This window comes from Jaculus jaculus, chromosome 8 (genome assembly GCF_020740685.1).
Source record: "Jaculus jaculus isolate mJacJac1 chromosome 8, mJacJac1.mat.Y.cur, whole genome shotgun sequence".
NCBI lineage: Eukaryota > Metazoa > Chordata > Mammalia > Rodentia > Dipodidae > Jaculus > Jaculus jaculus.
This window is the reverse complement of record NC_059109.1, coordinates 2,562,838-2,586,802: the sequence shown is the minus strand read 5'-3', so window position 1 is coordinate 2,586,802 and position 23,965 is coordinate 2,562,838. Positions and strand designations below refer to the sequence as shown.

At 51.6% G+C, this 23,965-nt stretch overlaps 3 protein-coding genes and 1 long non-coding RNA gene across 4 annotated transcripts; 2 read left to right on the top strand and 2 right to left on the bottom strand.

Moving 5' to 3' along the window:
• Positions 1-218: 218 nt before the first annotated feature.
• On the bottom strand, positions 219-1,598 carry B3galt4 (beta-1,3-galactosyltransferase 4). The gene has a single exon (XM_004649582.2). It carries the CDS (start codon positions 1,564-1,566, stop codon positions 451-453), a length of 1,116 nt encoding a protein of 371 aa, XP_004649639.1. The 5' UTR covers positions 1,567-1,598; the 3' UTR covers positions 219-450.
• Positions 1,599-1,998: 400 nt separating this feature from the next.
• On the top strand, positions 1,999-3,015 carry LOC123462742. Its single transcript, XR_006638499.1, has 2 exons — positions 1,999-2,110; positions 2,693-3,015. It is a non-coding gene; the product is annotated as an uncharacterized LOC123462742 (long non-coding RNA).
• On the bottom strand, positions 2,314-7,900 carry Rps18 (ribosomal protein S18). The gene is made up of 6 exons (XM_045155979.1): positions 7,845-7,900; positions 7,257-7,355; positions 2,905-2,991; positions 2,726-2,827; positions 2,537-2,628; positions 2,314-2,431 (listed from the first exon to the last, which is right to left on the bottom strand). The coding sequence occupies exons 1-6, from the start codon at positions 7,845-7,847 to the stop codon at positions 2,356-2,358; spliced, it is 459 nt and encodes a 152-aa protein (XP_045011914.1). The 5' UTR covers positions 7,848-7,900; the 3' UTR covers positions 2,314-2,355.
• A 153-nt stretch (positions 7,901-8,053) lies between these two features.
• Vps52 (VPS52 subunit of GARP complex) lies at positions 8,054-23,071 on the top strand. Its single transcript, XM_004649583.2, has 20 exons — positions 8,054-8,357; positions 9,358-9,442; positions 10,074-10,126; positions 10,277-10,352; positions 10,514-10,581; positions 11,779-11,954; positions 15,025-15,175; positions 15,520-15,620; positions 15,709-15,841; positions 15,945-16,002; positions 16,839-16,972; positions 17,392-17,547; positions 17,976-18,094; positions 18,196-18,319; positions 18,500-18,595; positions 18,688-18,795; positions 18,982-19,047; positions 20,977-21,088; positions 21,289-21,407; positions 21,518-23,071. The coding sequence occupies exons 1-20, from the start codon at positions 8,268-8,270 to the stop codon at positions 21,662-21,664; spliced, it is 2,172 nt and encodes a 723-aa protein (XP_004649640.1). The 5' UTR covers positions 8,054-8,267; the 3' UTR covers positions 21,665-23,071.
• The last annotated feature ends 894 nt before the right edge of the window (positions 23,072-23,965 follow it).

Genomic DNA, 23,965 nt, shown 5'->3' with positions numbered 1-23,965 from the left:
TAGCCTGTGGCCTGTTCCCGGACCCCTAGCACAGCGCGGGGGAACTGCAGCCACCGCCTCCACCCCTTACCCATGCTTGCTGTGGCTTCCCTTGCCTGTGGGGGCCTTCCTCCCCAACTAAAGAGGTGGTCCTCTCTGCCATGGCCCTAAGACGTCCTTCCATCAGCAGTGAGGAAACCACTGGGCAGGTGTATTCTGGGGGCTTCTAAGACACTGTATTTGACAAAGGGGAGACAAGTTTATTGAAGGGTTCATGCCACTGTATTGTCCTGGTTTGTGAAAATAGTATAAGCCTGTTTTTAAATTTTTTTCCCTCCTTTCCTGGTGACCATCTTTGGTGCTGGAAGCCGGGGCTCCAGGGTTTCCTATACCGTTGTCTGGCGACAGACGCTGGGCCTGGGAGTGAGGTTTCTGTGCTGCCTGGGCCTACTGCTCCTGGCTGCTGAGGTCTCAGCTGTGCAGCCAGGCTAAAATTCGGCACCGCAGGATACCCAGCACCCCCTGGAGCCAGGAGCAAAAGGGTGCAGTCTTTTCCCCATCCAGTCTGCCCACCAGCTTCCAGGCTTCCTGCATTTTCCAGGGATCCACTTTGTGAGATGTCAGCAGGAATTTCCCATAGCAGCATCGGTCCAGAGGGTAGTGGGTGGCGCCAGCCAGTTTGACACAGTGGGTGGGGGCAAGGCCGCCTCTCCGAGCACTTACCCCCACAAAGACATCCTCTATTGGCAGAGGGGGTGACCGGCTAGCCACCTTCAGAATGAGCCGCACGGCAGACGCGGAGAGCACGTACCCCGTGCCCGAGGCATAGGGGGGAAAGGGGCCCCAGGCATCAGGCCACAGTTCTTCGGGTATGTGGTGCTTGCCCGGTATCCGAGATGGGCTCACCCTCCAGTGCACTCGGCCTAAGTACAGAAGTGGCACGTCCTCGTGTCCCGAAGCCTGAAGTCCACTTACAGTGGTGGCCCCTCTGTGGAGCTGGTTGTCCCTCGGCCAGCGCGCCCTCGGGCCCCCTCGCCGCATCAGCTCCGGCACCAGCTCCAGCACGTTGACGAACACGTCGTCGTCAGTCTTGAGGACGTAGCGCGCCCCGGGGCAGTGCCTGTGGGCCCAGTTCAGCCCGCTGAGGGTCTTGAGGGTGAGGTTGCGGTAGGTGTCCTGGAAGGCAGCCTGGACGATGTCCCCCTGCGCCGCGGACTCAGCGGCCAGGTGGGCAGCGTGCGGCCCGCCCGCCTCTCCCAGCAGGAAGAGCGTCCGCACCCGGAGCCCGTGGACCTCGCGGAGGCCGCCCCACGAGGCCCGGATCGCGTCCCTCTGGTGCAGGTGCTCCGGGGCCGAGCACACCAGGATGAGCAGGAACGGGGCGTCGCGAGCCCCGCAGGCCGCCGGGTTGGGGATGAGGAGGCGGGGCAGGGCCAGGGGCGGCCCCGGCGAGGCGGGCGCGGGCAGCAGGCTGGCCAGCGAGGTGCTCAGGAGCTCCTCCCCCAGCCCCGAGGGCCCGAAGAGCGTCCAGAGGACGACCAGCAGCAGGGCGGCCAGCAGCAGGCGCCGGAAGAGGCTGAGGCTCATGGCGAGGCGCGGGCACCAGCCTGGCGGGGAAGGAGGGCGGTTGGAGGGCGGGAGGCCGGCCCTAACCGGCCGCGGCGGCGGCGGGGCCCCTGCGCACCGCCCGGCGAGGGCGGACGGCGCCGGCACCGCGGCCTGCCCGCCGCGCCGGGCTCCATGGCCGCGCCGCCCGCCTTCTTCCGCGGCGGGCTCCCATCGTCCCCTCCGGCAGGAAGCTGCGCGCAGCCGCCGGCCCCGCCCGGGCGCCCCCAGCCCACCCACCGCTCACCACCGCTCTCGCCCGGTGCGCAGCCGCTCTGCCCCGCCGCCCCGGGAGACCGTGCCCAGCCCCGCCCCTCCGCTCACACCTGCACCCGCTTATCGCAGCCAGCTGTGGCTCGCTGCTCCGGGGAGCGCCAGATAGTGGCACCGGGACCAACTATCACTCTCCTTGCAGTGGTGACCCAGAGCTCCAGGGGACAAACCCTGTGAGCGGGCAGGACATGGCATATGGCGGCGCCCAGGTCGTCAGGAAGCAGGTTGTTTCACCTCCAACTTCCGTTTCACGGTGAGCGTCTCCGGCACTCCACCCACCCTTCCAACAGGGCCACCAGTGGAGAACCAAGTTCTTATTAAACACGGGAGGGGTGCTGACATGTTTTACATGCAAACCACAGGACCAACTGACACGTGTGGGAATGGGGCCCCTCCAGCCAATTCACAGCACACCCTCCCGTCTGTGACTGTCACCAGAAAGAAGCACAAAGGAAGTCATGGTATAGAAATATTTATTAACAGAAAAGGCCTACAGACTCATTTCTTCTTGGACACACCCACAGTGCGGCCCCGGCGGCCAGTGGTCTTGGTGTGCTGGCCTCGGACACGAAGGCTGCGGGTGGAAAAAGTCACAGGTCATACAACAGCAAAGGAAAGTAATGCACCACCAGTCATCCCAGGACAGCTTAGGAACCGTAGAGGAGCACCCTCCGCTCACCCCCAGAAGTGGCGCAGCCCTCGGTGGGCCCGAATCTTCTTCAGCCGCTCCAGATCTTCCCGGAGCTTGTTGTCCAGACCATTGGCCAGAACCTGGTTGCAGGCAGCGGGTGGAAGGTTTGTTTACACCCTGACATCCTACTCCCTATTCCCACAGGACCCTCAGAACCAGCCCACCTCATGAACACACCTGGCTGTACTTCCCATCCTTCACATCCTTCTGTCTATTCAAGAACCAGTCTGGGATCTTGTATTGGCGTGGATTCTGCATAATGGTGATCACACGTTCCACCTGGCAGGCAAGACAAGGTCAGGTCCACATGGTCTTTTCTGAGACAGGCCCAAGCAGCCCCTCATTCTCATCCTCACCTCATCTTCAGTGAGTTCTCCAGCCCTCTTGGTGAGGTCAATGTCTGCTTTCCTCAACACCACATGAGCATACCTTCGTCCCACGCCCTAAGATGAAAGGTTTTGGAATTAGGTTTGAGCCTGATTATTTTTTTTCCCAAGGTAGGGTGGGTCTCAGTCTTGCCCAGGTTGACCTGGAATTCACTATGCATGCAGTCTCATTGTGGCCTCAAACTCAGTGATCCTACCTCTGCTGGGATTCCAGGCATGTGCCACCATGCCCGGCTTGAGTCTGTTATTTTATTTATGGGAGTGGGCACACCGGGGCCTCCAGCCACTGCAAACAAACTCCAGAAGCATGCACCACCTTATGCCTCTGGCTTATGTGGGTACTGGGGAATCAAACCCAGGTCCTTAGGCTTCACAGGCAAGTACCTTAACCACTAAGATGCCTCTCCAGACCTGAATCTGAATCCCTTGAAAGCTCCATTATTCAAAAGTTCATGTGCACTAGCTGTGGTGACCCCATGCCTGTTTATGCTACTAGCCAGAAGGACGGGACAGGATTGTTGGCTGGAGACGAGCTTGAGCTGCATAGCTGAGTCCCTTTCTCAACCCTCGGCACACAGACCGTGCAATCGCCTAATGCCTTCTTTTCCAGCTCTCCTTTCCTCTACACTTAAGACAGAACCTGGCTGTGGAAAGTTTGTTCAGAGTTAACAGCTGAACCATTATCAACAACCACCCTGGAAAGGAGCATTCCTTCACTGCCCAACATACATAGTCCTATGTGCACTCAAGTTTCTTCACTGGGAAAAATGAAGGGCCCATTTCTTCAAGCTGATTCATCAAAATTGCTTTTCTGGGCTGACAATGACTGTAGACAAGGGATATAGCTCAGGATACACCAGTTGATCAATCATATAGGAGGTCCTGGGCTGCAGTGGGGCAAAACCTCAGGTCCTCTAAGATCCAGTTCTTTGAGCACATACAGGGATTTACCAGGGCCCAGTTCCTGGGGAGCTGACCCCACTGCAAATCAGACTTAGAGACCAATGTGGACACCAGCAACTCTCACCCAGACTTCACAAACTATAGTGATTTGGTGTGCCCGCCACTCCATCCACATGCCCCAAGCCCCTCAGAATATGAGCTCGCACATGTCTGTTCACGTGATTAGATAAAATGAGGTTGCAGACTGGAGAGGGCATAGCAGTTAAGTAGCATGTCTGCAAAGTGAAGGACTCAGGTTTGATTTCCCAGGAGGACCCACATACACCATGTGTATGGGGGGGAGGGGGGCACATACGTATGGAATTCGTCTGCAGTGGCTGGCTGGAGGCCCCAGCACAACCATTCTCTCTCAAATAAAATGTTTCAAAATCGAGGTTGCACTGGACCAAGGAAGGCCCTACAGTGACTGGTGAACTTACATGACAGCCCACATGCAGCTACATACAAGGAAAGGCAGGTGTTAAAACCCCAGAAGAGCGGCTTTGGTCAGAGAAGCTTCTTGTTGTAGTGGGTGGGGGTTACTGCAGACTCAGACCTGGCCCAAATGCTGCTGAGTCCTAAATTGGATATCTGTATCATGCCCTTCAACCCCCCCCACACACCTATGCTCATGCAAGCAACACTTAATTTTGTTTAAATTTAACTGAATTTAAATTCAGAGCCAGGTGTGGTCACACACACCTTTAATCCTAGCACTTGGGAGGCAGAGGCAGGAGGATCACCATGATTGAGGCCACCCTGAGACTACATGGTGGATTCCAGGTCAGCCTGAACCAGAGTGAAACCCTACCTTGAAAAACCAAAAACAGGGCTGGATGGATGTCTTAGCGGTTAAGGCCTTTGTCTCAAAGCCAAAAGACCCAGTTCAATTCCCCAGGACCCATGTTAGGCAGATGCACAAGAGGATGCAAGGGTCTGGAATTCATTGTAGTGGCTGGAAGCCCTGGTGTACCCATTCTCTCTCTCCCTCTTTATGTCAAATATTAAAAAGAGGTAACCCAGACTGGTAATGGTGTGAACATGATCAACATGTTATTTGTATGGATAAAATTGACAAAGAATCTGGGCGTGGTGGCGTACAGCTTTAATCCTAGCTCTTGGAAGGCAGAGGTAGGATTGCTGTGAGTTCAAGGCCACCCTAGGCTACAGCAAAGCTACCTCAAAACACAAAGTTATAGGCGCTGGAGAGGTGGCTTAGCCCAAGGACCCAGGTTCGATCCCCCAGTACCCAAACATCTAGATGTACAAGTCGCAAGTGTCTGGAATTGGTTTGCAGTGGATGGAATCCCTGGCACACCCATTCTGTCTCTATCTCAGCTTGCAAATGTTACGATCCTGTCTAAACTTTTAGAGTAGGTGAGATTGGCAGCAGGCACATGCTACCATGCCTGGTTCAATTTTTATCTAAGGCACACATAAGGTTTCACAATGTTTATAAATAATATACATATTTTTACTTTTATTAGAGAACGAGACAGAAAGAGAAGAATGGGCAGACCAGGGCCTCCAGCCACTGCCAACAAACTCCAGAGGTGTGTGCCACCTTGTGCATCTGGCTTACGTGGGTCCTGGAGAGTCAAACTGGGATCCTTTGGCTTTGCAGGCAAAGGCCTTAATTGCTAAGCCATCTCTCCAGCCCTGCTTTACAGAGTCCCCCTCCTTTTTTCTGAGACAGGGTCTCACCTGGCTACCTGCTGCCTTGTGAGCCCAACTTTCTGATTTTTGCACTCCAAGAGCCTAGCTACCTTATAGCACTGACACCAACTTAGTATTTAACTCAGTATTTAGAGCAGTTTGAGGGGCACTAGGATTTTGGCAGGACAAGGGGCATTTTCTCAGGCATAACCAATCTCAATTACCCAAATTTTGAGGGCAGAAAACAAAACAAAGATTTTCCGAGTCCATTATCTCCCCTGGTGCAGACTTCCATTCTGTTCTTCACTCTTTCCTAGCTTCTTCGTTTGGCACATTTAAATCATACCTTTGGAGGAAACTTCATCTTTCTTGTTTAATCTCCTTCCAATGATCAGTCTCCCATCCTTTACAAGTAAACTATATATAGTCCTCTCTCGGCATGCAAGGCATCAGGATCCACCCCGTTAGAGGATTCTCAATGAGCTCTAAGCTGACTGTAAACATGGCCCCAAGAGCAGCACAAGCACCCCTTAACCAGTCCTTTTCTTCACCATCATTCTCAGGCCCACAATCTCCCAAACTCGTACCGTTTTTACACTGCCCAGCAGTTTCACATGTCTAGCAGAAGGAAGCAATCTTCCCAATACAGTGTCCAGCGGGACAGAACCCACAATCAAGATTATCTCACTACCCTTACAAACCAAAGTGAAGACAACTTCCTCCACAAACTGTCCTTGATCCCTTAATTTTATCCCCTTTATAAAATCCTCCAGATCCTTTAAATTCTTTAGGACTGCCCCCAAGAAGCCGGGTGTGGTGGCAGACGTCTTTAATCCCAGCACTCGGGAGGCAGAGGTAGGAGATCCAGGCTGAGCTGGGAGTATAGAGTGAATTCTGGGTCAGCCTGGGCTTGAGTGAGACCCTACCACAAAACAATACAAAAAATCCGGCCAAAGAACACCCGTAATATCAAATCTGTCATACAGTAGGAGCTGGAATTATAACCGACAAGTCCAATCCTGCAGAAATGGAGCACACCTGTACTCTCTGGCAAGAAAGACACTCGGCTATTTCCAAAGCCACATCATACTTTGATTAGTTTGTATTGGCACTGCCTTTCACCCGTGGCGCCTGAGCACGTGCTGTGTTCAGTCCCACCTCACCTAACACCCGGGGAAACTTCTAACTGGCCTTTCAAGAGGTTCAGAAATGCCCCCACTTTCAGGACATACAGATTTCACAGAAGGGCTGCTGCTGAGGGAGGAAGGAAAAAAAACAATCTAGAAAAGCTCCTAGATATTCCAGAACCAACTTAGCAATGTCGGGTAGGCAGGCATACATATACTTTCCACCGTACCAGCAGTCGGCTTGACGTGACCTTAGGCCACTTTCGAACTCATGGGTATGGGGTGTTAAAGTAGGGTCCTGCTCTCTAGCCCAAGCTGACCTGGAATTCACTCTATAGTCTCAAGGTGGCCTCGAACTCACAGCGATCCTCCTACCTCTGCCTCCCGAGTGCAGGGATTAAAGGCGTGTATCACTGTGCCCAGTACTTTGTGGCTTCTACTACTTTTGATGGCAAATGGGCTAGGGGAATCAGCCCCCTCCTTCGTCCATCTTTTCTTAACCCAGCACCAGAGGTGACCTGGATGGGACTGAGTACTCAGCCTTGACTCAAGGTTTAACATAAGCTTTCTATTCTCTGCCCCTCATTCTGCTTTTACCTTAATGGCAGTGATGGCAAAGGCTATTTTCCGCCGCCCATCGATGTTCGTGTTGAGTACTCGCAGAATGTGCTGGAACTTCTCAGGGATCACTAGAGACTGAAACAGAGTTACAGGGAAGAAAATCACACACCACTCCCTACCTTCAAAACACAGGGCGGCTCAGCACAGCATGCACCTCCACCAGAACCGCCGAGCACGACGCACGGAGAGCAAGGGCCCTCCTTGGAGTCCTTACAGTTGCTCGGTCCTCAGCAGAAATACCCAGAACGCCTCAGCGCGGGAAAACGCAAGCCCCGGCCAGAGGGCGCGCGCTGCCCGGGGCCCAGAGCAGCGCAAGCGGCAGACAGCCGAGGTCCGCGCACGCAGCCAAGCCTCGGGCGACTTCCGTGTGTCCAAGCGGTGACCCTTCCTCGGGCCCCGCTCCCCAGAACCCCAAGTTTTTGGTCGTCCTCTCCCCCAGGAGCGCTCCAGGGTTCCGCAGAAAGACCCAGGTCCCCAAAGCAGGCCATCCTTGATGTCCCGACAGCAAACCTCCCCTGCTCGGGCTCCGATGTCGCCGGATCCCGGCACCGATCCCGCTCTTACCATGGCGGCGGCACCAGCGGCGGCGTGTAGGCCTCCAGTGGAAGAGAGAGCGGAAGTGACGTACAGCTCTTATATAGCTTCCGTGAGGAAGAGGCGGAGTTATCTAGGAAATGCACTTCCGGATACCGTTCCCCTGAGAGCTGACTTTCGAGAGTCTGGATTGGACGGTGCGACTTCCGGTCCGTTCATTTTGGAGTCGTACGCTTGTCGTGCGGATGGGCATCGATGGTTCCGGTGCGAGGGCGTGCTCGAGGCGTCCACCTTCCCATTTGCGCTGGGGTGAAGCGGTCAGAGGTGGAAGGCTGGCGCCAAGCGGCTTAGCTCAAGGCTGCTAGAACTCTGCTCTGTGCAAGGCTCTCTGGGACTTGCAGTTCTCCTTGGGAAGCGGAGACTTGACAGCTGACGGAAGCGAGGCTGCGGGGAATGGCCGCCGCGGCTACCATGGCGGCCGCCGCCCGCGAGCTGGTGTTACGGGCTGGGGCCTCAGATATGGAGGAAGAGGAGGGTGTGCTGGTGAGAGCGTGGCGCTGCTTGTCCTCCATAGTGTCGTCCCGTGGTCCTCGCCTCAGAAAGGTTTAGGCTGGGGTGAGGCACAAGAGTCGGAGCCTGTCTGCTACCGGCGATGCGACTTGCCATGGGGTAGGACCCGAGCCTCAGCGGGGCCCGGAGTCACTGAAACGCAGGTTCCGGGGGCGCAGTTTCTATTTGCTATTCCCAGTTTTTCTTTTCTTTTTTTTGTAAAATGGAGAATATAGCGTGATTGTTAAGAACATGGTGTCTATAGTGAGATTGCCTGGGTTCTAAAATCCAGCTCTGCCCCTTGCAAGCTGTGTGTCCCGTGCCACCACCGCCCACACGTAAAGTGGAGGTGACATTAGGACCTGCCATACAGATCGTCATTAATATTCAACGAGCACGTGTAAGGTGGCACACGTTCAACACCGTGTTGGCTGGCAATTCTAAAAAGTCTGGGGTTTGCAAGAGTGGGGTGAGAGCACCCCTGAGAGAGTGGGGTCGGGGGCACGAAGTGAAAAGGCGAGTGCTGCGGGGTCTCCTGCTAATTCCAGTTCTCGTTTGGACACCTCCCGTATCTTCACAAACTGCCTGACTTGAGACAGCCCTACCTGTTAGCCCAAAGTAGTAGATTGAGTACATTGTGAGGATTAGGGTTTTTAAAAAAATTTTATTTACTTACTTGAGAGAAAAGAGAGAGGGAATAGGCGCGCCAGAGCCTCCAGCCTCTGCATACGAACTCCAGATGCATGTGCCCCCTTGTGCATTTGGCTTACATGGGTTCTGGGGAATTGAACCCAGGACTTTTGGCTTTGCAGACAAGTGCCTTAACTGCTAAGCCATCCCTCCAGCCTGAGAATTTGATTTTTTTTTTTTATCACTACCTATGGCTTCCCAATAAAATTGGCACTCCTGTCACCTGAAGGAGACGGGATATCCAATTATATTTGTTTTCTCCCTCGATTCCTGTATCCCACTTCCATTAACTTATCCCTCTTAGGGGGGCGGTCCTGGGCTCCAAGAGCCCCTGCCACTTGGAGAGTTGGATATCACCTCTGATGAATTCATCCTGGATGAAGTAGATGGTAAGTAAAGGCATGGGGTGGGGTCACAAGAGCCCCCTCTATTCTTGAGGAATATGTTACAAAAACTCTAGTAGATGATCCACAGTACCAAGCCCTGCATATGCATTTTTTTTCTTATATCTACATGTATTTAAAGTTTAATTTACGAATTGATAGGGTTTAATTTACAAATTAAGCACAGTAAAAGATGAGTAAAAAACCCAGGTGTGGTGGCGCACGCCTTTAATCCCAGCACTCAGAGGCAGAGGCAGGGGGATTGCTGTGAGTTCAAGGCCTCCCTGAGACTACATCGTGAATTCCAGGTCAGCTTGATCTAGATCAAGAAGCTACCTCAAAAAACAAAACAAGCCATGGTGTGGTGGCACATGCCTTTAATCCCAGCACTCAGGAGGCAGTGGTAAGAGGATCGTTGTGAGTTCGAGACCACCTTGAGACTACATAGTGAATTCTAGGTCAGCCTAGGCTAGTGTAAGACCCTACCTTGAAAGAAAAGAAAAGAAATGGCAGGAAGAGAATCTATGTCTATGGAGAGCGTACCTGTAGTCTGGGGTCAGGAGAGAGACGGCATGAGTGCAGCTGCTCACTGGGCAGAGGGCAGAACGGAGCCTTTATGACACACTTCTGTTTCCAGTTCACATCCAGGCCAACCTGGAGGACGAGTTAGTAAAGGAAGCTCTCAAAACGGTGAGGCCCTTCACTATGAATCCCCACCCTCGCCCGTCAGCTAGTCCTGCAGTGTCACTCTGGCATCATACCTTTTATCCCTTTACAAAGTCTGTCTTCGCGGCCCTTCACTGTGACTTCTGACCTCTGACCTCTGTGTCTGTCTCCCAGGGTGTGGACCTGCGGCACTATTCAAAGCAGGTGGAGCTGGAGCTACAGCAGATCGAGCAGAAATCCATCCGGGATTGTATCCTGTGACAGGGAAAGAGGGTGTCCCTGACACAGGGACTTTGTGGAATGGTGCAGACAGCTCAGCTGGGGCTGACATTTTTCTCTCAGGGAGGGATTGGACAGGTACCTTAGGTCTGAGAATATGTGAGAATGAAGCCCTTGACTCTTGTGGGTCAGATATCCAAGAGAGTGAAAACATAGCATCTCTGCACAACCAGATCACAGCCTGTGATGCTGTCCTGGAGGTGAGTAACCGTCACCTAAAGCCTTGATTAACTGAGCTTTAGGTGGGAACAAGTGATAGTCTTAGGGTGGCCTTGAATTCACAGAGATCCTCCCACCTCTGCCTCCAGAGTGCTGGAATTAAATGCATGAACCACCATACCCGGCTTTTTTTTTTTTTTTTTTTTTTTTTTGATTTTGAAGATAGGGTCTCACTCTAGCCCAGGCTAACCTGGAATTCACTATGAATTCTCAGGCTAGCCTCAAACTCTGGGCAATCCTCCTACCTCTTGAATTCTGGGATTAAAGGTGTGTGCCACCATGGCCCAGCAATGATCACATTGTATTATTTTTGTTTGTTTGTTTTTTGAGGTAGGGTCTCATTCTAGCCCAGGATGAAATTCACTATGTAATTTCAGGATGGCCTCAAACTCATGGTGATCCCTCCTACCTCTGCCTCCCAAGTGCTAGGATTAAAGGCGTGCACCACCACACCTGGCTAAGGATCACTTTTTTTTTATTTTTTTCCCCCCGAGGGTCTCACTCTGGTCCAGGCTGACCTGGAATTAACTCTGTCATCTCAGGGTGGCCTTGACATGGCAATCCTCCTATCTCTGCCCCCCAGTGCTGGGATTAAAGGCGTGTGCCACCATGCCCAGCTGTTAAGGATCACTTTTAAAATGGCATCAAGCAGCAGTTTTTGTCTTATTTATTTGCAAGCAGAGAGAAATAGAAGAGAGACTTACAAAGAATATGAGCATGCCAGAGCCTCCAGCCACTGCAAGCCTGCTCCAGATGCATGTGCCACATTGTGCATCTGATTTTATGTGGGTCCTGGGGAATTGAACTCAGGTCATTAGGCTCTGCAGGCAAGCACTTTAACTGCCAAGGCATCTCTCCATCCTTTATTTTGTTTTTTCTAAAGTAGGGTCTGCTCTAGCCCAGACTGACCTGGAATTCACTACATATTCTCAAGGTGGCCTTGAACTCACAGCAACCCTTCTACTTCTGCCTCGATGAAAGGTGTGCATTGTCACACCCAGCCCATTTTTTTGTTCAATGGCTGTAATTACTGCTATTCCCTGTAAGCTTTGTGCAGACCCATCATTTGCCACCTCATAGGCCAATGGATACTTGGGTACTCACTCAGCGGATAAGTGGTCCACTTGTCCACTGTTAACTATTTGACATGCTAGCAGTGCCTTCTTCCCTCCCCCCAGCGCATGGAACAGATGCTGGGAGCTTTTCAGAGTGACCTCAGCTCCATCAGTTCCGAGATCCGGACCCTGCAGGAGCAGTCAGGAGCCATGAATATCCGACTTCGCAACCGCCAAGCAGTTCGGGGCAAACTCGGAGAGCTTGTGGATGGTCTGGTTGTACCTTCTGCTCTGGTCACGTGAGTCATTGGTTTGAGGTTTGTAGTGCCTGTAGCAGGTGGACAGGCTGAAGTGATCCTCCCTGTTTCTACTGTGGGTCTCCTGGCACAAGTCATCAAGTGCCTTCCTTCTAGAAGCTGGGCATGGTGACTCATGCCTGTAATTCTATCACTTAGGAAACTGAGGTAGGAGGGCTGCTGCAAGTTTGAGGCCAGCCTGGGCTACAAAGTAAGACCTTGTCTAAAAAATAAATAAATAAAAATGCCAGGTATGGTGATGTGTGCCTTTAATCCCAGTACTTGGAAGGAAGAGATAGGAAGGTCATTGAGTTCGAGGCCACCATGAGACTACATTGTGAATCCAGGTTACCCTGGACCAGAGTGAGACTCTACCTCAAAAAAAAAAAAAGGGCTGGAGAGATGGCTTAGCAGTTAAGGTGCATGCCTACGAAGCCTAAGGATCCAGGTTCAGGTCCCACGTAAGCCAGATGCACATGGTGGCACCTGCATCTGGAGTTCGTTTGCAGTAGCTGGGAACCTTGGTGCACCCATTCTCACTCCCTATCTCTCCCTCCCTCCCTCCCTCTGTCTCTAATAAATAAATATATATGTTTTTAAAAGGGCAGGGAGATGACTTAGTAGTTAAAGGCACTCGCCTGCACAGCCTGCTGGCTTGGGTTTGATTCTCCAGTACTCATGTAAAGCCAGATACACAAAGTAGTGCATGTACCTAGGATTCATTTGCAGTGGCTAGAGGACCTGGTGTACCCATGCACACTTTTTCTCTTTGTCTCTCTCTTACAGATCAATTATTTTTTGTTTTTTGGGGTTTTTTTTGTTTGTTTGTTTGAGGTAGGGTCTCGCTCTAGCCCAGCCTGACCTGGAATTTGCTATGTAGTCTCAGGGTGGCCTCAAACTCATGGCGATCCTCCTACCTCCTGAGTGCTGGGATTAAAGGTGTGCACCACCATGCCTGGCTTAACGTTATAATATTTTCTTAATTTATTTTTTTTATTTTGCTTCATTTATTAGAGAAAGAGAGAGAGAAAGTATATGGACATACCAGGGCCTCTAGCCACTGCAAATGAACTCCAGATGCACGCACCACCATGTGCATCTGGCTTACGTGGGACCTGAAGAATTGAACCTGGGTCCGTAGGCCTCGCAGGCAAGCACCTAAACCACTAAGCCATCTCACTACCCCCTAATATAATATTTTAAAAAATAAAACAATGGGCTGGAGTGGTTAAGGTGCTTATCTACAAAGCCTAAGGACCCATGCTTAACTCCCCAGATCCCACATAAGCCAGATGCACAAGGTGACCCATGTTCAAGGTTGCACATGCACACAAGGTGGTGCATGCGTCTGGAGTTCTGTTTCTGTGGCTAGAGGCCCTGATGTGTCAGATCTGTCTGCTCTCTCTCTGTGTCTCTGTCTCATTTTAAAAAAGGGAGGGGAGCTGGGTATGGTGGCGCATGCCTTTAATCCCAGCACTTGGGAGAGAGAGTTCAAGGCCACCCTGAGACTCCATAGTGAATTCCAGGTCAGCCTGGACCAGAGAGAGACCCTACCTCGAAAATCTTTAAAAAAAAATTTTTTTTAAGGGTGGGGGAGGGGCCAGCCTGTTGGGCTTGCCTCAAAAGAAAAAAATTGTATCTGTGTTTAAGAACTGCTGGAGGGCTGGAGAGATGGCTTAGCGGTTAAGATGTTTGCCTGCAAAGCCAAAGTACCCAGGTTCGATTCCCCAGTACCCACCTAAGCCAGATGCATAAGATGGCGCATGTGTCTGGAGTTCATTTGTAGTGGCTGAAGGTCTTGGCACATCCATTCTCTCTCCCCCCTCCTCCTTCTGTCTCCTTCTCTCCCTCTCAAAATAAATAAAGTAAATAACTAAAAATTTTAAAGAAAAGAACCACTGGAGATGAAGATCTTTGTGGAGGTAGCTGAGCATCATGTTACCTTTGATAAAGGTTGCCTCAAAATGAAGGGGTTTTTTTGTTGTTGTTGTTGAGGTAGGGTCTCACTCTAGCCCAGGCTGACCCGGAATTCACTATGAAGTTTCAGGGTGGCTTTGAACTCACAGCAATCCTCTTACCTCTGCCTCCCAAGTGTTGGAATTAAAGGCATGCACCACCATGTCCAGTCAGAATGAAGGTTTTTTATTGTGTGACGATTATGGACAGAGTCTTCTTGTTTTCCTTGCATTGTGGAGGCCATGGTTTCTTTTCAGAGTTGTCTCTTAGTGTCTTGTGATCTCAGGGTGCAGTTTTAAGGAAGCAACCAGAGTTAGTCTAGCTGGTCTGATTCCTAGGTATGAAATACACGCTTAGAGGTGGTAATTGTTCATGCAGGTGATGACTGGTTCAGTGTGTTTCATACAAAGAACTGAGATTCATAACCCTGTTTTCATTATTTTTTTTTCCTGAAGTAAATTTAAGTAATTATGTACCAAATCTACGGATATTCTTTTATATCACATAGAATAAGAAATTCTAATTTTCTATTAAAACAAAAGAGAGCTGGGGAGATGGCTTAGCGGTTAAGGCACTTTCATGCAAAGCCTAAGGACTTGCATTCAACTCTCCAGGTCCCGTGTAAACCAGATGAACAAAGTGACACAAGCGTGAAAATTTACACATGTTCACAAGGGGTTACATGTGTCTGGAGTCAATTGAAGTGGCTGGAAGCCCTGGTGCACCAATTCTCTCTCTCTGTCTTCCTCTTGCTCTCTAGCATAAAAAAAAAAAATTGAAATGAATGTATATGTCCTCTTGCATGAGACCATGTAAGAATGTAGAAGTATGGGAAGGTAATATGATGGAGAGTGGAATTTCAAAGGGGAAAGTGTAGGGTGGGGAGGGAGGGAATTACCATGGGATATTTTTTTATAATCATGGAAAATGTTAATAAAAATTTAAAAATTAAAAATAAATAAATAAATAAATAAAACAAGTGAAAAAAAAAAGAAAGCAACTTAATCTGAGGAGACTTTAAAATAAAAAAAGAATGTAGAAGTGATAGGCTTGATGTAAAGTATGTAGTCTGAGTCTGGGTCTCCATTCTAACCTGTCACCCCTCCCTGCTCCTCAGGGCAATTCTAGAAGCTCCAGTGACAGATCCCAGGTTCCTGGAGCAGCTGCAAGAGCTGGATGCCAAGGCAGCCGCAGTTAGAGAGCAGGAGACGAGAGGCACGGCTGCCTGTGCGGATGTCCGAGGCGTGCTTGACCGGCTCAGGGTTAAGGTATGAGATAGGAAGCTACTAGAACTCCTCAAGATGAGTTGGGGAGATGGCTCAGAGGAAAAGGCTCTTCAAGACCTGTTGTCCAGCATTTATTTCCCAAGCCACCCAGGTGAGCCAGACAAAAAACATGGCACAAGTCTCTGGCATTCATTTGTAAAATAAATAAAATAAAGACACTGCTCAAGGACTTCATCCCATCACAGCCTATCCTTGTCCTTGTGAGTTTTCCTAAAAATCTCAAGACACACCAAAGAAGTGTTCTCTCCCTTCCTTCCCTGCTTAGCAGTTGTCGCTTCCTCTGGTGCCAGCCTCAGCCTCACGCCCTGTCTGGTCCTCCTGTCTAGGCGGTCACGAAGATCCGGGAGTTCATCCTCCAGAAGATCTACTCATTCAGAAAGCCCATGACCAACTACCAGATCCCCCAGACGGCCCTGCTGAAGTACAGGTCACTGCCCATGGGTGCAGGGCGGCCTCTGAACTCAGAGTGGCCCAGGGTGGGGAAGACACAGACTGACCTGCCCCGGCCCATCCAGGTTCTTCTATCAATTTCTGCTGGGCAATGAGCGGGCCACAGCGAAGGAGATCCGGGACGAGTACGTGGAGACGCTGAGCAAGATCTACCTGTCCTACTACCGCTCCTACCTGGGGCGGCTCATGAAAGTGCAGGTGAGGCCAGGAGGGAGTGGCCTTCCTGGGCAAGGAGACCCCCCCGCCCCCCAACACACACTGTGAGAGGATGCCACTCAGCTCTCTTTGTTATTTTCTTCAGTACGAGGAAGTTGCAGAGAAAGATGATCTGATGGGTGTGGAAGACACAGCCAAGAAAGATATCCTGGAGCTGGGGGCCTGCATGCCAGCCAGGCTTTGGGAGCGGGAAACGGGTGGCTCACCACCAAGGCCCTTCGTACCTTTTCTATAGGACGAAACCCTGGAGGATGTGGTGACAGCTGCTGCCTCCCCTCCAGAAAAAGAGCATGTGTAACACATGGTGTACACGTGTGTGCGCACATGTGTGTAGTGTGTGTGCAGATATGTGTCCCCTCATGTAATGCATGGTGTGTGCACAGGGAAGGGCAGGGTGTTGGGTGTCTTTCCCCTGTCACTCTTCTGCCTTGTCTCCCTAAGACAAAATTGCTCACCAAGCATGTAGCTGGCATGCCTTTGAGTTAGGCTGGTTGACCAGGGAGCCCCGCCAGCCTCCTGTCCCCGCCTTCCTCAGCACTGGGGTCAGGAGCATGCGCAGCCATGCCCAGCTGTCCCGCGAGTGCTGGGACTTGACCTGACTGCATGGCAGGTGCTCTTCCCACTGACCATCTTCCCAGCCCTACACATCTAATTTTTTGTTTTGTTTTTTTTGAGGTGGGGTCTCACTCTAGCCCAGGCTGACCTGGAATTCACTATATAGTCCCAGGCTGGCCTCGAACTCAGCAATCATCCTGCCTCAGCCTCCCAAGCGCTGTAATTAAAAGGTGTGCACCACCACACCTGGCCCCATGCATCATTTTAGCAGCTTTGCACATGATGTCAGATGTCAGCTGAGGGAAGGCCCTGGTTTTTTGAGAAGAGGGATGTCTAGGCCATTCCCAGCTATCTGGGGTTCCCAGAGGTCTTGGGTCCGTGCGCTCAGTGTGGTTCCATTGTTCTCCTTGACTCTGACAGTCACGATTCTTCTCGAAGCCTTCCCTCCGCAGCAGGAACACCGTCTTCACTCTGGGCACCCGGGGGGCTGTCATTTCCCCTGCTGAACTGGAAGCCCCCATCCTAGTGCCCCACACTGCCCAGCGGGGAGAGCAGAGGGTATGACAGACACAAAGTTTGGTGCTGAAGAGGACTCTGAGTGTGGGGAGGGGATGAGGGAGGCCAGAGCTCAGCAAGGCTCCCCCTGCGGCCTGGATCAGCCCTCTTAGGTAGGGCAGCAGCCTCCTCCAGGCCTCTGGCCTGTTGCGGTGGCAAGATGGGCAGGAACTGTGGACGCAAGGGTGTGCCCAGCAAGCAGCTGGCTGAGGGGAGACTGAGGCAGCTGTAGAGGTGGGTGCAGGAGTAGCAGCTGCTGGTGGGTGGGCTCTTCTTGTGTCCTGTGACCCCACCTCTTTCCCATCTGGAGCGTGCGTGGGGAGGGTCTGCTGAGCTCCCATTACTCAGGTCCCTGAGCTTGCGGCCTTGGCCATGGGCCCCTGTGCTGGATTTCACATCTTCTGTCTCTCTGCCTCCTCCAGTATCCATTTGAAGCTCTCTTCCGCAGCCAGCACTACGCCCTCCTAGACAATTCCTGCCGCGAGTATCTTTTCATCTGTGAATTTTTTGTTGTGTCTGGCCCAGCTGCACATGACCTGTTCCATGCTGTCATGGGCCGTACACTTGCCATGACACTGGTAAGTCCCCCATTCCTGTGTCCTTAACCCTCTGGGCTCATCTGTGCTCGGTGGGCCTACCAGTCATGACTGGTGCAGCTGAAAGCTAGATGTTCTTCATTCTGTAATGAACCTGTTACTTCACTCCCCACAAAAACCTCAGAACTTGGGGTTCCTGGGACTGTCCTGCTGTTGATCCACAACCTGGCAATAGCGTCTGAACATGGGGCACAGAGAGGACAGAGAGGGGCTCTAAACATTGCCGCTCTAACCCCTGTCTCAAAATCAGCTCTGGGTTCTGCTGTGTTGGGCCTGTGATTGCAGAGTGTAGTGAGCCACCTGATAGGAAGGTGCACAGGGAAGGAGTGGGCACTTCCCTGCCCAGTGCCACTGGGACAGCAAACTGACAAACATTCTTTTCCAGTCCTCTGCCTTTTCCTCAACCACAGAAGCACCTGGAGTCCTATCTGGCTGACTGCTACGATGCCATCGCTGTCTTTCTCTGCATCCACATCGTTCTCCGATTCCGCAGCATTGCAGCCAAGAGGGATGTTCCTGCCCTGGACAGGTCACTGAGCTCTGGTCCTTGACCCCGCCCCCCTCCAGCTGCCCATTCACCAGTGGGAGTATTGCTTGCCAGCTGACCTCTGACTCTGCTCGAGCCCACAGGTACTGGGAGCAGGTGCTGGCCTTGCTGTGGCCACGGTTTGAGCTGATCCTGGAGATGAATGTCCAAAGTGTCCGCAGCACTGACCCCCAGCGCCTTGGGGGCCTGGATACTCGGCCCCACTACGTAAGTCAGTGAGAGGGCAACGCGGGGGTCTTGAAGGTCTGGGCTCCAGGCTTTACTGTGGGCAGAGTGGCAGTGAGGCTACACTTGTGGAGGGCTGGGTGCCTCCAGTAGGTAGGGGGGAGCCAGGAGGTGTCACTTAGGCCCGGGGGTGTGTGATTCTTCTTCTGGCCTTGCTCCTAGATCACACGCAGATATGCTGAGTTCTCCTCTGCGCTTGTCAGCATCAACCAGACCATTCCCAACGAGCGCACCATGCAGCTGCTGGGGCAGCTCCAGGTGAGGGCGGCAGACCCACTGCCCAGCAGCAGGGCGCCCAGCCCTGCGCACCCGGCTTCCTCACGACTGACTCCACCTCTTGGCACTTCCAGGTGGAGGTGGAGAACTTCGTCCTCCGAGTGGCTGCTGAGTTCTCCTCCAGGAAGGAGCAGCTTGTGTTTCTGATCAACAACTATGACATGATGCTGGGGGTGCTCATGGTAACATTTTGTCCCCTGCCCGGGGTGGCATCCCCGTGGCTCCTTAGCCCTGCGAGGGCAGAGATGGTGCATGTCTTCTGTGTTTTACCTTTGGAATCTGGCTTTGTGTGCTACGTGGGGTGGAAGGGACATTCTGGCATGAGGGGCGATGTCCCCAGACTCAGAACTTACCTTGTCTTCTCTTAGGAGCGGGCTGCAGATGACAGCAAAGAGGTGGAGGGTTTCCAGCAGCTGCTCAACGCCAGGACACAGGTAGAGGCTGGGAAGGGGCAGAGCCACGTGCTCTGTGTGCGGTCAGCTGGGGGACACGATGGACCTCCGCTGTGCACAACCACCATAGCTCTGGTTCACAGCACGTTGCTTTGTGGCTGTCGTCTTGCGTCGTTGTTTTTTGTCTTTTTTTTTTTTTTTTTTTTTGGTTTTTTGAGGGAGGGTCTCACTCTGGTTCAGGCTGACCAGGAATTCACTATGTAGTCTCAGGCTGGCCTTGAACTCACAGCAGTCCTCCTGCTTCTGCCTCCCGAGTGCTGGGATTAAAGGCGTGTGCCACCACACCTGGCAATAAAAATATTTTTTAAGGGGCTGGAGAGATAGTTTAGCGGTTAAGATGTTTGCCTGCAAAGCCAAAGGATCCTGGTTTGATTCTCCAGGACCACAAAAAAAACCATCCGGGAATGGAGAGATGGCTTAGCGGTTAAGCGCTTGCCTGTGCAGCCTAATGACCCCAGTTCAAGGCTCGATTTCCCAGGACCCACGTTAGCCAGCTACACAAGGGCACGCAAGCATCTGGAATTCGTTTGCAGTGGCTGGAGGCCCTGGCATGCCCATTCTCTCTCTCTCTCTCTCTCTCTCTGCCTCTTTCTCTCTCTGTTACTCTCAAATAATAATAAAAATAAACAAAAAAACAGCCAGGTGGTTAGCTGGCCATGATAGCTCATGCTTTTAATCCCAGCACTCAGAGGGAGAGGTAGGAGGATCACTGTGAGTTCGAGGCCACCCTCAGACTACATAGTGAATTCCAGGCCAACTTAGGCTAGAGCAAGACCCTACCTTAAAAAAACACAAACAAAAAATAAATAAATAGGGCTGGAGAGATGGCTTAGCAGTTAAGTGCTTGCCTGTGAAACCTAAGGACCTCGGTTTGAGGCTCAATTCCCCAGGACCCACATTAGCCAGATGCACAAGGGGACGCACACATCTGGAGTTCCTTTGCAGTGGCTGGAGGCCCTGGTGTGCCCATTCTCTTTCTCTCTGCCTCTTTCTCTGTCTGTTGCTCTCAAATAAGTAAATAAAAATAAAAATAATTAAAAATAAATAAAACAGTACATAAATAAAAATAAAGTATTCCTGTATATGGTTATTTCCTGGAAGCTCCCAGCTCAAGTCTAGGCTGTTTGTTTTTTTTTTTTTTTTCTTTGTTTAGTTTTGGTTTTGGTTTTTCGAGCTAGGGTTTCACTCTTGTCCAGGCTTACCTGAACTTCACTCTGTAGTCTCAGGGTGGCCTTTAATTCACACTGATCTTCCTACTTCTGCCTTCTGGGTGCTGGGATATAGGTATGTGCCACCATGCCCAGCTAGGCTGTTTTGTGTGTGTGTGTGTTTAATATTTTTATTTATTTGAAAGAGAGATACAGAAATAGGCAGGGAAAGAGAGAGAAAGAATGGGCACACCAGAGCCTCCAGCCACTGCAGACGAATTCCAGATGCATGTACCTCCTTGTGCATCTGGCTAACGAGGGTCCTGGGGAATCGAACCTGGGTCCTTTGGCTTTGCAGGCAAGCGCCTTAAGTGCTAAACCATCTCTCCAGCCTGTTATTAAAAAAAAACCAATATTTTATTTTTATTTATTTATTTGAAAGAGAGATACAGAAATAGACAGGGAGAATGTTTGTTTTTTTTTTAAATCCAGACAATTGTGCCACTTTCTGCATCCTACTTTTTGTGGGTACTGGGGAGTTGAACCTGGGTCCTTGGGCTTTGCTGGCAAATGCCTTAACCTCTGAGCCATCTATCTAGCCTGTTTGTTTTTATTTTGTATTTGGTTTGGTTGTTTTGAAGAGGAAATCCTTAGAGTTTCTCTACCTTTTGAGGCTATGAACATCTAAAAATATATGGTGTTTAGAGGGTTTAGTGTCCCGTCCTTAAGGGCACTGACCCTGTGTGTGTTTGTGAGTCTCTAGGAATTTATTGAAGAGTTGCTCTCGCCCCCCTTTGGGGGTCTGGTGGCATTTGTGAAGGAGGCTGAGGCTTCGATTGAGCGTGGACAGGCCGAGCAACTTCGAGGGGAAGAAGGTATGAGTGCGGTCATGGTGGTGAAAGAGCGACGATAGAACGCAGGCGACTGGGGAGGCGGCAGCAGGGAAAACTTGGTGGGCGAACACCAGGAACGAAGGGCTTGAGGACGGCTGTGCGGGGGAGATCTGGAGGTGCTGGAAGGGTGGGAGTTTGCCCAGCCTGGTTTCTCTCTGACCCCTCTTTCCTCCTGCTGTCAGCGCGGGTTACACAGCTGATCCGTGGCTTCGGCAGTTCCTGGAAATCTTCCGTGGAGTCTCTGAGTCAGGATGTAATGCGGAGTTTCACCAACTTCAGGAATGGAACCAGCATCATCCAGGTGACCTGCCGCTCCCAGCCCTGCGCCCATCCACCTCCCTGCTCTTGGCCCTGGCATCCCTGGCTCCCCGGGAGTCCCCGTCACTCAGTGTGAGCCCTGACTTCCCCCAGGGAGCACTGACACAGCTCATCCAGATCTACCACCGCTTCCACCGCGTGCTGGCGCAGCCGCAGCTGCGGGCCCTGCCGGCCCGCGCCGAGCTCATCAACATTCACCACCTCATGGTGGAGCTCAAGAAGCACAAGCCCAACTTCTGACGGCCCCACAGCCGCCTCCTGAGGACACTGCGCCACCCACGCCCTCTGACCTGCAGCCGAGGGCCCACCCTGGCTCCTCTTGCCTCTCAGGCCCTTAGCATGCCTCACCTAGCCTCCCCACGTGGGCAGGACCCTGCCTCAACGATACAAGCCTCCTGACTCTCCAGCCAGCCAGAGTGAACTTTCAAAGTGACCTTTGTCACTGTCCCAATTTCTTTGGCCCCCTCCTCTGTTCCTCTGCCCCCAAGGATCTCCCCCTCCCCAGTCTCTGACTCATTCAGCTTTTGTTACCATATCCTGAAGCAGGAAGCCTCAACCCTTAGGTTTGGTGGCAGAAGAGGCCACCATTGTGATTCTTTTTCTGTACTTTTTTGACCTATGATCTCAACAACTTGAACACTAACCTGTCACCTCCCAGCTTGAGAATTACTCCAAAGTCAGTCTGTAGGAAATGATCCATATTTGATATGATGTAACAATCTTCCCTCCTTTCCTCTCTCCTTTCTCCAGGCTCTCATTCCCTCACACTACTTGGGCTCACATCCTAGTGGGCATCTGGAAGGGGCAGGAATAGTGATAGAGATATCCTGTAATTGCTTCAGACCCAAGCAGTGGACAAGTTGCTTAGGGAGGGGAAGGAGGTTGGCCTCTGGTTAAAAAGGCCAATGACTGCTGCGTGTTTCAGGCAAGCCCAGGACAATAGAACTAGTTCCAGGTTGGCCTAGGACAGAGGGAGACCCTACCTGGGTGGGGAGAGGAAAGGCCACTCACAGGCCTGGGAGTATGGTAGGGCTGCTTCAGGCACTGTCCCAAAGGCTGCCTTGGGAAAAGCCTAAGTTGAACCGTCTCCTGTCCCTCAGCCCGTACTTGCAGCTGTCACAGCTCCTTAGTTCAAATCCCTGCATGAACGCTTGGGGCAGGGGTAGACCTGGTTCCTCCAGACATGTGTCTCATCCACATCTGTTTGACTTCAAGTCCACCCGCCCGCTGGACACTGCATTCGAACTGAGACAAGACTGCAGAAGCAGGCGACTGAGTCTTCAGGGAAAGCTGGGCCTACACTGTTCTCTAATCTTGTTTTCTTGGAGGAAAGAGTTTGGTCAAGAGTTGTGGACTGTTAAAGCAGTTTATTTAGCACAACTAACCAAAACAAGCACTCCAAAGAACCAGTGGATTGGGCTTCTCCAAGGTAGGGAGAAGCCCAGTGGGTTTTCCATTGTGGATTCAAAAAATGTTTCATAAATATTCATGAAGTGGTATATGCAATGGAGTAAGGTAATCTGTTCTTAAGTCATGGTGGAAGGGATCTCCCTTTAAGCTATTCCTGTGATCCACTAGCGAAACCCACAAACGGGGGAGGGATTAAAACCACAATACAAGTGATATTAAAGTGACATTCAGTCTCAAGGCTGCAGACCCATCGGTAGTGCTTGTGGGAGGAAAATGCCCTGCCGCCTTAGTTTCTCATATCCTAGGGACAACATAACTGGGGCTTTATGGATGTTTAGCCATAAAGGGTCGCTCGTCAGGAGACCCAGCCCCTGCAGTTTAAATCTGTAATCGCACATCTAACTCTTGCCCACCTGTAGTCAATCCAGCCGAAGCTTGAGCTAAATAGAGCGAGTTCAGAGCCACCCTGGGCGATTTTTTAAGATGCTGGGACTACAGCTCAGAGACAGTGCTTGGCTAGCACGATCAAGGCCTTGGGTTCAATCCCCTGCTCCCCACCAAAAAAAAAAAAAAAAAAAGGAAAATCGGGGGTTGGGGGAGACACTGTCAGAACGAAGGGCTAATGAAGCTGTAAAGTTGCTTAGAGAAGCTGGCCCTAAAACAGAGGCCTGGGAATGAAGGCCAAATTCCTTGGTGATAACGCTTCCCCGAGCTTGGACCTGAAAAAGAAAGAAACGCCTGTTCAGTGCAAAGTCACTGTTCTACACAACGCGATACTCATGTCCTGAGGACAGAGCGCTTTAATCTTCAAAATTGTAACTGTCTCGTCCACAAGGGAAACGGCCTTGCCCCTATCCTGTTTTCCCCGACCCACATCCTTGCTTCGGTTCTTCTCGATCCTCCTGTTGTAGAACAGTCGGGCGTGGTGGCACACGCCTTTAATATCCCAGCGCTCGGGAGGCAGAGGCAGGAGGATCGCCGTGAGTTCGCGGCCACCCTGAGATTACATAGTTAATTCCGGGTCAGCCTGAGCCAGAGTGAGACCCTACCTCGAAAAAAAAAAAAAGGGTTGGTCAGCTGTAAGGACGTCACCACATCCTCAAGCCTCAAAGCTGACCATTCCCTTCCCAC

Bases quoted from the DNA above. Each gene is read 5' to 3' on its own strand.
- B3galt4 (XM_004649582.2), bottom strand. From the start codon at position 1,566: ATGAGCCTCAGCCTCTTCCGGCGCCTGCTGCTGGCCGCCCTGCTGCTG.
- Rps18 (XM_045155979.1), bottom strand. The intron at 2,828-2,904 runs GTGAGGATGAGA...CTTGCCTGCCAG, and splicing joins GAGAACTCACTGAAGATGAG to GTGGAACGTGTGATCACCAT. The intron at 2,629-2,725 runs GTGTGTTCATGA...GCCTGCAACCAG, and splicing joins AGGATGGGAAGTACAGCCAG to GTTCTGGCCAATGGTCTGGA.
- Vps52 (XM_004649583.2), top strand. From the start codon at position 8,268: ATGGCCGCCGCGGCTACCATGGCGGCCGCCGCCCGCGAGCTGGTGTTA. The intron at 10,353-10,513 runs GTATCCTGTGAC...CTTGTGGGTCAG, and splicing joins GCAGAAATCCATCCGGGATT to ATATCCAAGAGAGTGAAAAC. The intron at 21,089-21,288 runs GTATGAGTGCGG...TCCTGCTGTCAG, and splicing joins GCAACTTCGAGGGGAAGAAG to CGCGGGTTACACAGCTGATC.